Here is a 13,954-nt window from a genome sequence, read left to right as displayed (position 1 = left end):
ATGACATTCTCCCAATCTTCTTCTGGATCATCAAAATGCTCTCTAGCAAACTTCTGCTGTCCTTTTGACAGCTCTTTTTGGTGTCCTTTGACAGCTCTTTGTTCTTGGCCATAGTGGAGTTTGGAGTGTGACTGTTTGAGGTTGTGGACAGGTGTCTTTTATACTGATAACAAGTTCAAACAGGTGCCATTAATACAGATAACGAGTGGAGGACAGAGGAGCCTCTTAAAGAAGAAGTTACAGGTCTGTGAGAGCCAGAAATCTTGCTTGTTTGTAGGTGACCAAATACTTGTTTTCCACCATAATTTGCAAATAAATTTATTAAAAATCCTACAATGTGATTTTCTGGATTTTTTTTTTCTCATTTTGTCTTTCATAGTTGAAATGTACCTATGATGAAAATTACAGGCATCCCTCATCTTTTTAAGTGGGAGAACTTGCACAATTGGTGGCTGACTAAATACTCCCCCCCCCCCCCCCCCACTGTACACCTCCCCTCCCATGCCAAGGTAATTGTTTCCTGTTGATGTCCATGCAGACACTCCAGATGTATTCATGCAACAATTTCAACGATTTTACTGAGTTACAGTTCACAAAAGAAAATCTGTCCATTTTTAAGTAACTAAATTAGGCCAAATCGATGGATTTCACATGACTGGGAATAGAGATACCTTAAAGTAGGAGCGTGGATCAGAAAACCAGTCAGTATCTGGTGTGACCATCATTTGCCTCATGCACCAAGACACATCTCCTTCGTATAGAGTTGATCAGGCTGTTGATTTTGGCCTGTGGAATGTTGTCCCACTCTTTAATGGCTGTGCGAAGTTGCTGGATATTGGTGGGAACTGGAACACGCTGTTGTACACGTCTATCCAGAGCATCCCAAACGTGCTCAATGGGTGACATGTCTGGTGAGTATGCAGGCCATGGAAGAACTGGGACATGTTCAGCTTCCAGGAATTGTGTACAGAACCTTCCAACATGGGGCTGTGCATTATCATGCTGAAACATGACGTGATGGCGGCGGATAAATGGCCTCAGGATCTCATCACGGTATCTCTGTGCATTCAAATTGCCATTGATTAAAATGCAATTGTGTTTGTTGTCTACCTTATGCCTGCCCATACCCCCACTGCCACCATGGGGCACTGTTCACAACGTTGACATCAGCAAACCCCTCGCCCACATGACGCCATACCCTCTGTCTGCCATCTGCCCGGTAAAGTTGCAACCGGGATTTATCTGTGAAGAGTGCACTTCTCCAGCGGGCCGGGGTCCATCGGGGGTGAGTGTTTGCCCACTGAAGTCCGTTACGATACAGAGCTGCAGTCAGGTCAAGACCCTGGTGAGAATGACGAGCACACAGATGATCTTCCCTGAGACGATTTCTGACAGTTTGTGCAGAACTTCTTCAGCTGTGCAAACCCAGTTCCAGCAGCTGTCCGGGTGGTTAGTCTCAGACCATCCCGCAGGAGAAGAAGCCGGATGTGGAGGTCCTGGGCTGGCATGGTTACACGTGGCCTGCGGTTGTGAGGCCGGTTGGACATATTGCCAAATTCTCTAAAACGACATTAAGGTGGTTTATGGTAGAGAAATTAACATTAAATTATCTGGAAACAGTTCTGGTGGACATTCCTGCAGTCAGCATGCCAATTGCAGGCTCCCTCAACTTGAGATATCTGTGGCATTGTGTTGTGTGATAAAACTGCACATTTTAGACTGGCCATTTATTGTCCCCAGCATAAGTTGCACCTGTGTAATGATCATGCTGTTTAATCTTGATATGCCACACCTGTCAGGTAGTTGGATTATCTTGGCAAATGAGAAATGCTCACTAACAGGGACGTAAAAACAAATGTGTGCACAATTCGAGAGAAATAAGCTTTTTGTGTGTATGTACATTTTCTTTTTTTTCTTTTTTTCAGCTCATGAAACATGGGACCAACATTTTAGATTTTTGTTCAGTTTAGATCTGCCTGGATCTCCCTGACTGAATACAGTGCACACCCATAGACCTCTCTATTGGATCTATGCTGATAACTGACTGCTCCTTTGGCTGCCTGTTGAGCATCACACTGATCTCCTGGTGTGTTACCAGATTCAAAAGAGCATCATGTCAGTCAGGACAACAATCGCCCCAGGCAACAAAGGCAGTCCTGCTGACAGCAGGCCGGGCCCCTATATACTATATCTTTCCTGCTCCACTGCTTGCTATTCAACAACTAGTTTGCAGCTGTGCTACTGTCGGTCGTTGACCCATTTCTTTCCAGTACCACACCTTTGTTGTGCCCCCTTTGTGTGTGCTTGTGTTTTGGTGAGCTCACACACAGCTCACATGTCCTACTACAATCCACATATCGGATAATTCGATCATGGTTATTATTGTTGATTTATCTAATGGTCTTTTTAGAGAGCCATTACTTTGTGTTAATTGCTTAATTACCATGGTTTGAATAATGTGTTTTTGTTATTTATTCTTTGAAGAAAATATTTGCGTTGACTTTATGCTACATGTCATTGTCCAACCAAAGGGGACTTCCATGAGCTTTGTTAAATCAACCCTGTTAATCTCGTCTTGCCCTAAAAGTTTTGAAGCCGCACTGTACTATGTCCCTCCATATATTTAGCCTGCACCCCCTTCCCCTCCACGACTCCAGGAGAAATACATGATGTAACCACGGGAGCCAAAGTCGTGATGTCAGATCACCCCACTCGGTTTCCGAGTTCCCCATTGGTCGAATTCTCTGGTTCTACAGACAGAGTCATCACTACGGGCCACACAAGCTTGAACAGTTGTTAGCCCACCCCTGCTTGGCGTTGATTGGCTGTTAAGGACAAGCCCATAATAAACACCCATGCTGTTGTTTTCCAGAGGATAATGCCGTTTTCTCGATTATAAAACGTCATTAATGCATTATATAAGTACAGACCACGAAACAAAACAAATATTAAAAACATGACATTTCCACGTTCAATTGATGTATTTAGCACTTGAAGAAGCTTATTAACTTTGGATATGTATTTCCCCACAGTGTTCATCCTACATTATAGTAGTTTTCAAGAAACACTGCTTTTTATTCTTTGCAATAGCCATGCACAAATGTAAATACCATGGACACTGTATATCGTCCTGGAGTTGCCAGTCAAAAAAAAGGTATGAGACCATGAAGGGGGAGTCAGAATTCACAAGTGGTCGGGGGTTGGCTTGAACAAGTGTCACTCATTAAGCGCTCTGTAACTAGCTGGCTAAGCATGTGGATCCTCAATGAGCACTGTTTAGCGTGAGAAGTGTGCCTCTTGGGCATCAATATGAAGACAGAAGAAGGCACTATTTGACAGATCAATAACAGAGTTTATCTCACTGGAATAATTGCAAATGTAGCTAGATACACAAACATCGATTTAAGTGGAAATCGTAAGTTTTTAGCCACAGTGAGTTAGCTAACCATAACGAGACAGCAAAAATGAACTTGTCTTTTGACGATCAATCACTGGATAATCTGGATCCAACCATATCCCTAAATGACCCCAGCGATATTGACACGGCTCTGCTCAATGACATTGATGGTAAGAACGTTAAGCTTACTAGTAAGCTAGCTAGCAAAACGGACAACTTGAACTTGGTAACGCGTTAGCTAGTTAGCTATTGTTGTTGCGAATGTTATCTAGCCAAACAAGTGACAGCAATAGTAGCAACACATACATGAAACAGCTTGTACACAGAGTTACTGAGTGAGGTATCATTAACTACGTATAGGCACCCAGTGAGTAATTTAGAATGATGTACAGCTTAGTTAGCAAGTTAGCTAACTTACATTAGTTATACATTAGTTACCTTAAATCAAATTAACGAGCTTTATATTTGACTCAAACAGTAACGTTATGTGGTAGTAGGAGAAGGCTTCCTTCTCTCAGGGTCGAGGAGAATCCTAGTTAACCTTATGGAACTAGCTAGCTACTGTCTGAGTTCGGTGCTTGTTTATCTGTTTTTGCGTTTTGGTTCTGATCTAACTCTAGACACATTTATATCTGCTATTTTGCATGTTATTGATAAGTTAAAACAATGTGCATACTACACGAGCTGATAGTTCACTGCTAGCTTGTGTGTGATGAACGGAACAGACGCTAGTTAATGTGCCCCGCCCCCTCCAACTTGTCCTACTGACATCACGACGAGGTTAATTTCGAGCGTTCCCTGTCGGGTTCATTTCAAGAGGCGTGAAATAAGTCCATAACATGAATCATGATCTGATGGTTGCTTTTTTCCCATCCATATATAATTCATATTTATGTATGAATGAATCATATGTTGCAGTCTTATTAATAAAATGTTCATCGTTTATATTTAAATTAGTTAAGTTATATCGAACCTAGTTACCTTAATGCATCAGTGCATTCAATTGAATGGTGGCTATTCGATTCGTTGGTGATATTAACTAATGTTATTTGTCAGTATAATCAATGGTTGGTTGTTTGCCAACAACTGCTCTGCTGCAGCATCTCACCCTTCATTGATTCCACGCACTACCCTAAAAATTGACCGAGAGTAACCCAGCACTAAATTGTCCCATAGTAACCCCTTCTCATTGAAACCACAAGTGCTTCCTCTCTTTCTATCTTGGGGGCTGGTCTGCATTGCAAGTGTCTGAGGCACTTTCTGATTGGTCGGCAGCGATCACCTCATACAAAACATTGGTTTACAAATCCAGGCTAGTCAGACTGGTGTGCCAGTGCAGACAGAGAGCAAAGGCAGAAGCATGAAGTGTGTTCTGTTATTACTAGACCTAGTCCTTATAACATATGACTATTAGCTTGATGATTTGGTCTAAGATTAAACAAAATGGTCTTTCTCCTTGCCAGGGAACAGCCTCCTCACTGTGCTGCCTGAAACTCATTTGGGATAGCCTAACCTACAGCCTATTTCAGTTAGAAATCCAGAAGCTATAGACAATATTTGTGAGCATCTCTAGCTGATTAAACAAGTATACTATACAGTGTATTACCCTAAAACAAGGCCTGTTGTATTATTAGAGAATAAAGATTTCAGTGTGAGTAATTAACTTGCTACTATTACTCAGTTCCATGTTCTAATGTAAAGTGCTACCATGCCATGTTTACGTGGAGGGTGCAGCATAGCATAGTAAACATCACCCTTTTCATCAACACTCAATTCTTCTTGCGTCTCCATCCTCACCTACTCAGGGTTGTTGTCCTTTTGACAGACCGTGTGCATCATAATGCTGTGAATAGTAGTGAAGTAGCTTCAGGTCTGGGATGGTGTGACTGTGATCATAGTGTCTATTGTGTTGCCTGTCTCGCTGTGGCCCTTTTGGAGCCCATTAGAGTGGCATAGAGCCAGTCTGCTCTGCTGCAGTGGCCCCATAATAACTGCATTACTGACCAGGACTGAACTGAGCTGGCCCCATTTACTGTCCTGCTCTACTTCTCAGATCAGGGCTCATATCCACAAAGTATCTGAGTATGAGTGCTGTTCTAGGATCAGATCTTTTGTCTTCATGATAATCTGATTTATTATGATCAAAACTGATCTTAGATCAGCACCTACTCTGGGACACTTTGAGCCCAGTTCTTGGTTTTTCTAGTGGAGTTAGGGCAGAGATTAAGTGACACATTAACATGTGGTGTGGCGAGAGAGATGGGAGAAATGCTCTGTCAGTCAGTCACCCAGTGGTTCAAGTCTTAATTAAAGCCTTTAGTTGACAATCACGAAACGCTCCGATTGGGTTACAGGGTTTTATCTCTGCTCCATTCAGAGGCCCAGAAACGTGGTTTGGTCATTGGGAGGCACGCTGATGCACCCATCCCGTTAGCGAGATCATTTACACCAACATCAGCTGGATTGCAGCGCGCCAAATTAAATTACTAAAAATATTAAATTTTCATGAAATCATAAGTGCAATATAGCAAAACACAGCTTAGCTTGTTGTTAATCCACCTGGCTTGTCAGATTTCAATAAAGCTTTTCGGCGAAAGCTATCCAAGCGTTTATGTAAGAAGATCTGTCTCAGTCGGCAAAATGTTAAACAGCTAGCAGCCACGTTGGTCACGAAAGTCAGAAAAGCAATAAATTAAATCGCTTACCTTTGATCTTCGGATGTTTGCACTCACAAGACTCGCAGTTACACAATAAATGTTCCTTTTGTTCCATAAAGATAATTTTTATATCCAAAATACCTCCATTTGTTTGGCGCGTTATGTTCAGAAATCCACAGGTGCAAGCGGTCACGACATCGCAGACAAATTCCAAATAATATCCGTAATGTTCACAGAAACACGTCAAACTTATTTTTTATAATCAATCCTCAGGTTGTTTTTTCAATATATAATCGATAATATATCAACCGGTACTTTAGCTTCGTCAATAGGAGAGAGAGACACAATGGCTGCTCCAAACTTTTGCGCAAGCAAAATTCTGGGAACACCCAGCTGACGCGATGTGATCTTTCTCGCTCATTTTTCAAAATAAAAGCCTGAAACTATGTCTAAAGACTGTTCACACCATGGGGAAGCCGTAGGAAAAGGAATCTGGTTGATATCCCTTTAAATGGAGCGAAGGCAGGCTATGGAACATGGAGCTTTCAAAATAGAAGCTACTTCCTGATTTGATTTTCCCCAGGTTTTCGCCTGTAATATCAGTTCTGTTATACTCACAGACAATATTTTGACAGTTTTGGAAACTTTAGAGTGTTTTCTATCATAATCTTACAATTATATGCATATTCTAGAATCTGGGCCTGAGAAATAGGCAGTTAAATTTGGGTATGTTTTTCATCCAAAATCAAAATACTGCCCCCTACACGCAAGAGGTTTTTAAGATGTTCAAAATGAGTGCAGTATGGAGTGAACAAAAGGCTCTGCTGTGTGTGTGTGTGTGTGTGTGTGTGTGTGTACAGCTGTTTGTTCCAGTCTAGCTTTAACACATGATTCAACTAATCACAGTCTTCAACTTAGATTACTTTGTTTTAGTTTTGCCTTAATTGACCCTCTTCTCCTGATTTCTGTGGCAATGTCATGGTTAACAAGGCATCCCCTGTCTCTCTCTGTCTCTGCTTCTCTCAATCTATGGAGTACTCTGACTATATCCCCATCTCTCCTCAGACATGCTGCAGCTCATCAACAACCAGGACATGGTGGAGTTCAACCAGGACATGGCGGGTCTCTTTGACCCCCCTCAGTTCACAGGGGTCACCCCTACCCAGGACCTCCCTGCCCTCAGCCTGCCCCACTCCACCACCTCCCCTCCATCCACCACCACCTCAATCCTGAGCAGCAGCCCCCACCTTGATGCTCTCCTGGGGCCCCCCATCATCCGCAGTTCCTCCCCCCCAGACAAGGCCTTCCACCCCCCCACCTTCCAGCAGTCGCCCCTGGCCCAAGTCACCACCTCCACCCCTGTACCACTACCTAGGCCGCAGCCAGCTCCCCAGCAGGGCTCTCCATCAGCCCAGGCTGCTCAGGGTGTCAGGCAGCCCAAGGTGGACCTGCCCCTGCCGGTCCTCTCCCCCCCAGCCCCTGTTCCAGTCCAGCTTCCTCCCCCAGCCTCCTCCCCCCATACTGTACCCGGCCAGAGCCCCGTGTTCAGCGCCGTCCCCCAAGCCCTGTTCACCTCTCCTGCCCCCCAGCAGTCTCAGGCCCACACCCAGCAGATACGGATTAACTACAGCACCCAAAATGGCTACAAAGGTGAGGAACAGATTGTCTCCATTCCTCTGTATTAATAGTTGAAATGCTGGTAGTAGATGGATGAGAGTCAGAAAATAAGGCCAAGGGAGCAAACGAATGCAAGGATACGTAAAACTGAGTCACTCCCCCTAATCCTAACCCCTTCCACGTGGAGATGAAACATAGCTATTTTAATGGTTGTAGGGGTTTCCCCATGGCCCTCCCTGTTCAGCCACGTCCTGCCAGATAATGGGAGGGAAGGAGGGACCCCACCATGTGTTGCTAGTAGTAGAGCCACATGGTCGTTAAGACGTCTTATTTATGATGCAGAGCAGGGCCATGCTGCTGTGTCTGGATGAGAGCAGAGCATGACTGGAGGAACAGTTTACACATGCTCACACTCCTACTGTCTCACCCACTCTCACACACACTCTCTCTCTGTCTCTCTCTCAAGGCGAAAGGTAGGGACTGACAATGGAAACTGGTATACAAAGCACAAACATTCACTCCCTGAAGAAAGCCCACTTGGTGTTATGAGGAGGTAGAGTTGTGTTCTATGGTGCAGTAACAGTAGTAGTTCAGCATGTTTCCAAAAGAGAGTCAGTGGGTTACTCAACAACCTCCGCTGACTGTCAGTCAAAATCCCAATCTAATACCCGTTGGTCAGAGTGAAGGACCGTCCCTGAGGCTGAGAGGGTTTTTTGTCTACACTCTCTATGAGCCATATTCAGATATACACACCTTGCATACCTGTGCAACACTGTCCCTTTAAGTGTCTCGCTACACTCGCATTAACATCTGCTAACCATGTGTATGTGAAATTAAATTAGATTTGAAACTACAGTAAGATTTCTGCCCCATGCAGCCATGCCCCAGCATTACAAACCTATTGACTCTGTGTAGACCAATGTCTTTACAGCCACCTGTACTGTTATGTTACACACTGCCTGCTACAGTCATCATATCGTATGTTTTCTAGAGGTCAAAGGTAATTCCTACAATGATAATCCATACTGTTATCGGTCAGTGACTCAAGTGTCTTTATAGCTACCAAACGTACCGTAGTGTACACTCCCCGCTTCAGCCAGTATCCCATAATGATATCACTTACCAGGGGAAAGGTCATACACTACTAAGCCACGCAAAAAATGTATGTGAACTTTGGCCTCGCCAAAGACTTATGGTGACGACAGTTTATATGGTGTTTTAGTTTTACAGCTGGTTTTACAGCTTGAACTATTTCAAACACAATTGAGTCCATACTAGCAGGACGTTTTGAACCCAGAAACAAATATTTATGTACTCCCTCCTTGTTTCAGGCAGTTTTCTTCCGTTTGGTGCCTAATGAACATGACCCTGATTATTTTTCTAGCTGTCAATCATCAAGGAGGCCCCGCCCAGCCCATGGTCAGCCTGTCGTCGTCCCCTTCCGGTGTTCAGCCAATGACCATCCAGGCTCTGACCACCACGGCCCCCCTCCTGACCACCTCAGCAAGCCCCCCAGCTCAGACCATCGCATCACATCACATTCAACAAGTTAGTTTGTTCACCTGGAGTGAGTGCGTGTGTGTGTTATGTTTGATGAGACTCATTAACCCTAAGAATATCAACACACCAGAAAAATTTGTTCTATGCATTCAAACCTATTATTGTCCTAGTATTTCTTTCATTTCTAATTTATTTCAATGGAACAGAACTGCTCCCTCAGGCTTATAGTCTAACCCTCCATCTCTCCCTCTCCCTCGCTCTCTCTCTCTCTCCCTCGCTCTCTCTCTCCCTCGCTCTCTCTCTCCCTCGCTCTCTCTCTCCCTCGCTCTCTCTCCCTCGCTCTCTCCCTCGCTCTCTCTCTCTCCCTCGCTCTCGCTCTCTCTCTCTCCCTCTCCCTTGCTCCTCCTCCTCTCAGGTATTGCTCCAGCCCCAGTTTATCAAGGCTGAGTCTCTGCTGCTGACCACCTTGAACCGTGACCCCTGTATGGTCACTACTGTGGCCTCTCCATGCATCACCTCCCTGGCCACCACCACATCCCAGACCACCCACTCACTGCAGGTAGGAACCACATCCCAGACCACCCACTCACTGCAGGTAGGAACCACATCCTAGAGCACCCACTCACTGCAGGTAGGAACCACAGCCCAGAGCACCCACTCACTGCAGGTAGGAACCACATCCTAGAGCACCCACTCACTGCAGGTAGGAACCACATCCTAGAGCACCCACCCACTGCAGGTAGGAACCACATCCGAGAGCACCCACCCACTGCAGGTAGGAACCACAGCCCAGAGCACCCACCCACTCACTGCAGGTAGGAACCGCAGCCCAGAGCACCCACCCACTCACTGCAGGTAGGAACCACATCCTAGAGCACCCACTCACTGCAGGTAGGAACCACATCCTAGACCACCCACACACTCCAGTTAGGAACCACCACCCACAGCCCAGACCACCCACTCACTCCAGTTAGGAACCACCACCACAGCCCAGACCACCCACTCACTCCAGTTAGGAACCATCACCACAGCCCAGAGCACCCACTCACTCCAGTTAGGAACCATCACCACAGCCCAGAGCACCCACTCACTCCAGTTAGGAACCATCACCACAGCCCAGAGCACCCACTCACTCCAGTTAGGAACCATCACCACAGCCCAGAGCACCCACTCACTCCAGTTAGGAACCATCACCACAGCCCAGAGCACCCACTCACTCCAGTTAGGAACCATCACCACAGCCCAGAGCACCCACTCACTCCAGTTAGGAACCATCACCACAGCCCAGAGCACCCACTCACTCCAGTTAGGAACCATCACCACAGCCCAGAGCACCCACTCACTCCAGTTAGGAACCATCACCACAGCCCAGACCACCCACTCACTCCAGTTAGGAACCATCACCACAGCCCAGACCACCCACTCACTCCAGTTAGGAACCATCACCACAGCCCAGACCACCCACTCACTCCAGTTAGGAACCATCACCACAGCCCAGAGCACCCACTCACTCCAGTTAGGAACCATCACCACAGCCCAGAGCACCCACTCACTCCAGTTAGGAACCATCACCACAGCCCAGACCACCCACTCACTCCAGTTAGGAACCATCACCACAGCCCAGAGCACCCACTCACTCCAGTTAGGAACGACAGCCCAGACCACCCACTCACTCACTCCAGTTAGGAACCACCACCACAGCCCAGACCACCCACCCACTCACTCAAGTTAGGAACCACCACCACAGCCCAGAGCACCCACTCATTCCAGTTAGGAACCACAGCCCAGACCACCCACTCACTCCAGGTAGGAACCACCACCACAGCCCAGACCACCCACTCCCTCCAGTTAGGAACCATCACCACAGACCAGACCACCCACTCACTCCAGTTAGGAACCATCACCACAGACCAGACCACCCACTCACTCCAGTTAGGAACCACCACAACAGCCCAGACCACCCACTCACTCCAGTTAGGAACCACCACCACAGCCCAGACCACCCACTCACTCCAGGTAGGAACCACCACCACAGACCAGACCACCCACTCACTCCAGTTAGGAACCACCACCACAGACCAGACCACCCACTCACTCCAGTTAGGAACCACCACCACAGCCCAGACCACCCACTCACTCCAGTTAGGAACCACCACCACAGCCCAGACCACCCACTCACTCCAGTTAGGAACCACCACCACAGCCCAGACCACCCACTCACTCCAGTTAGGAACCACCACCACAGACCAGACCACCCACTCACTCCAGTTAGGAACCACCACCACAGCCCAGACCACCCACTCACTCCAGTTAGGAACCACCACCACAGCCCAGACCACCCACTCACTCCAGTTAGGAACCACCACCACAGCCCAGACCACCCACTCACTCCAGTTAGGAACCACCACCACAGACCAGACCACCCACTCACTCCAGTTAGGAACCACCACCACAGCCCAGACCACCCACTCACTCCAGGTAGGAACCACCACCACAGCCCAGACCACCCACTCACTCCAGGTAGGAACCACCACCACAGCCCAGACCACCCACTCACTCCAGGTAGGAACGAGATGGTAGGAATAGTAATGTCATAAAGTAGTAACAGCATTTAGAAATAGTAATTTTCCCGAATAAAAATAGTCTAAAAGTATTTTTATGGTAGTGGAAGAATAGAAAGTATTGTGGTGTATAGAACATCGTGTCAAACATACTGCCTGTTTGAGGGGGAAACAAACTTAATATACTTGATGATGACTAAAACTGAATGGAAACTGTAGAAATGATCTTGGACCTACATTCATACAGTTTCCTCTGTCCAGCTCACTAATGCAAAATTCCAAAAAACGATGGATAGAGAACAATTTCTTTTGACGGCAATGACGGCAATGGTATCTACCACATTTTCATTACGGCCCTCTGGACGTCGTTGAAGCCCGAATGAGTTTGACACCCCTGATCTAGATGCTACTTTAGTGATTGTCTTCTTAGAAACAATGTCTCTCCTCCCTCATTCTTTCTCCCTCCATCTCTTTCTCTCCCTCCTCTTTCTTTCTCCCTCCCTCTCTTTCTCTCCCTCCCTCCCTCCCTCTTTCTTTTTCCATCCCTCCTCCCTCCCTCCCTCCCTCTCTTTCTCTCCTCCCTCTTTCTTTCTCCATTCCTCCCTCCCTCTCTTTCTCTCCCTCCTCTTTCTTTCTCCCTCCCTCCCTCTCTCTCTCCTCCCTCTTTCTTCTTCCATACCTCCCTCCCTCTATCTCTCTCTCCCTCTAGGCTCTGATGAGTGGTGGCACCTTCCTGACCACAGTGCCAGTGATGATGGACTCTGACAAGCTGCCCATCAACCGTATCACAATCAGCAGTAAACCTATGGGCCTGCCCCCCAAGGGCGAGAAGCGCACCGCCCACAACGCCATCGAGAAGCGCTACCGCTCATCCATCAACGACAAGATCCTTGAGCTTAAAGACCTGGTGGCCGGGACTGAGGCCAAGGTATTAATATTGGAAATATATACGTATATTTAAAAAAAATATATATATATTTGCAAAATATTATTTGCAACATACATTTTAAGCAGGAGATTCCCATTGAGATACAGTAGAGCTTTCAAAAACTGAATCATCTGACAGAGAAAAGTAACTGGCTGTGTCCAAATACCCATACTAGCGTACTACATTCTGTATACTCATTTAGGCTGATCTAGTTTAAGTCACTCGTCTTTTCCGACTCGAGTGTTTGACAACAGCTGATAATTAGATAAATTGACACGCTGTACCAAAACGAACGAATAGCAGGAGTCAACGCAATCGCATATTAGATGACACATTTGGAGTACTATTACATTTTTTTCAAAAGTACTATACGTTATATATTTTTTGCGTACTGTTTAGTACGCTAGTATGGGTATTGGGACACGGCCACTGTTTTGTTCATGGATTCCAATGTCAAGACGTTAATGCTGTGTTCGTATTATATCGAAGAAAAACTCATTGGTTGCATTCAAATGCATACTGTTTATCAGAGGCTCTTAAAATCTTGCATTAAATTTGTATTCACCTTTTTCCATCTGCTAAGCTGCTCAACAAGATGTATTCCCCTTTTTCCATCTGCTAAGCAGCTCAACAAGTTGTTGTATTCACCTTTTTCTTCTGCTAAGCTGCTCAACAGGTTGTTGTATTTACCTTTTTCTTCTGCTAAGCAGCTCAACAGGTTGTTGTATTTACCTTTTTCATCTGCTAAGCTGCTCAACAGGTTGTTGTATTCACCTTTTTCTTCTGTTAAGCATCTCAACAGGTTGTTGTATTTACCTTTTTCTTCTGCTAAGCAGCTCAACAAGTTGTTGTATTTACCTTTTTCTTCTGCTAAGCAGCTCAACAAGTCGGCAATTCTGAAGAAGGCAATAGACTACATCCGCTACCTGCAGCAGTCCAACCAGAAACTGAAAAAAGAGAACATGGCCCTGAAGATGTCTGCCCAGAAGAACAGTGAGTGGTTCTTCTCCTCCCTGCCCTGGCTCTTCTTCTCCTTCTATGCCTGCCCTTTCCTCTCTTCCATCCTCCCTTTATCATGATCCTATTGTTATTCTTTATGAAGAATAAGGATTCTGCGTGGCTAAAGCTTTTAATTGCTTAAAGAAGTGCTTTGTGAAATGCAGTCATTGTCTGATAGCTAGTGCTGGTTGTGCTCGGATCAAGAGCTGGGCCCGTATTCATGGCTGATGGCCCGTATTCATGGCTGATGGCTGATCTAGGATCAGGTTCCCCCTGTCCATATAATTGTATTAAT

The 13,954-nt window shown here is 46.0% G+C and overlaps 1 protein-coding gene across 2 annotated transcripts in view; it reads left to right on the top strand.

Moving 5' to 3' along the window:
- The first annotated feature begins 3,190 nt into the window (after positions 1–3,190).
- Positions 3,191–13,954, top strand: part of srebf1 (sterol regulatory element binding transcription factor 1) — a 32,743-nt gene continuing 21,979 nt past the window's right edge. The window contains exons 1-6 of one of the 2 annotated variants that reach the window (XM_031813952.1): positions 3,191–3,567; positions 7,120–7,704; positions 9,056–9,219; positions 9,587–9,730; positions 12,442–12,660; positions 13,539–13,653. In XM_031813952.1, coding sequence (XP_031669812.1) covers positions 3,465–3,567; positions 7,120–7,704; positions 9,056–9,219; positions 9,587–9,730; positions 12,442–12,660; positions 13,539–13,653 — 1,330 coding nt within the window. In that variant the 5' untranslated portion in view covers positions 3,191–3,464. Of the gene's footprint in view, positions 3,568–7,119; positions 7,705–9,055; positions 9,220–9,586; positions 9,731–12,441; positions 12,661–13,535; positions 13,654–13,954 lie in introns of both variants that reach the window. The other variant, XM_031813951.1, reaches the window with a different exon arrangement.

The sequence above is a fragment of the Oncorhynchus kisutch genome, unplaced genomic scaffold (genome assembly GCF_002021735.2).
Source record: "Oncorhynchus kisutch isolate 150728-3 unplaced genomic scaffold, Okis_V2 Okis06b-Okis10b_hom, whole genome shotgun sequence".
Taxonomy (NCBI): Eukaryota; Metazoa; Chordata; class Actinopteri; order Salmoniformes; family Salmonidae; genus Oncorhynchus; species Oncorhynchus kisutch.
This window is presented reverse-complemented; position numbering and strand designations above follow the sequence as displayed.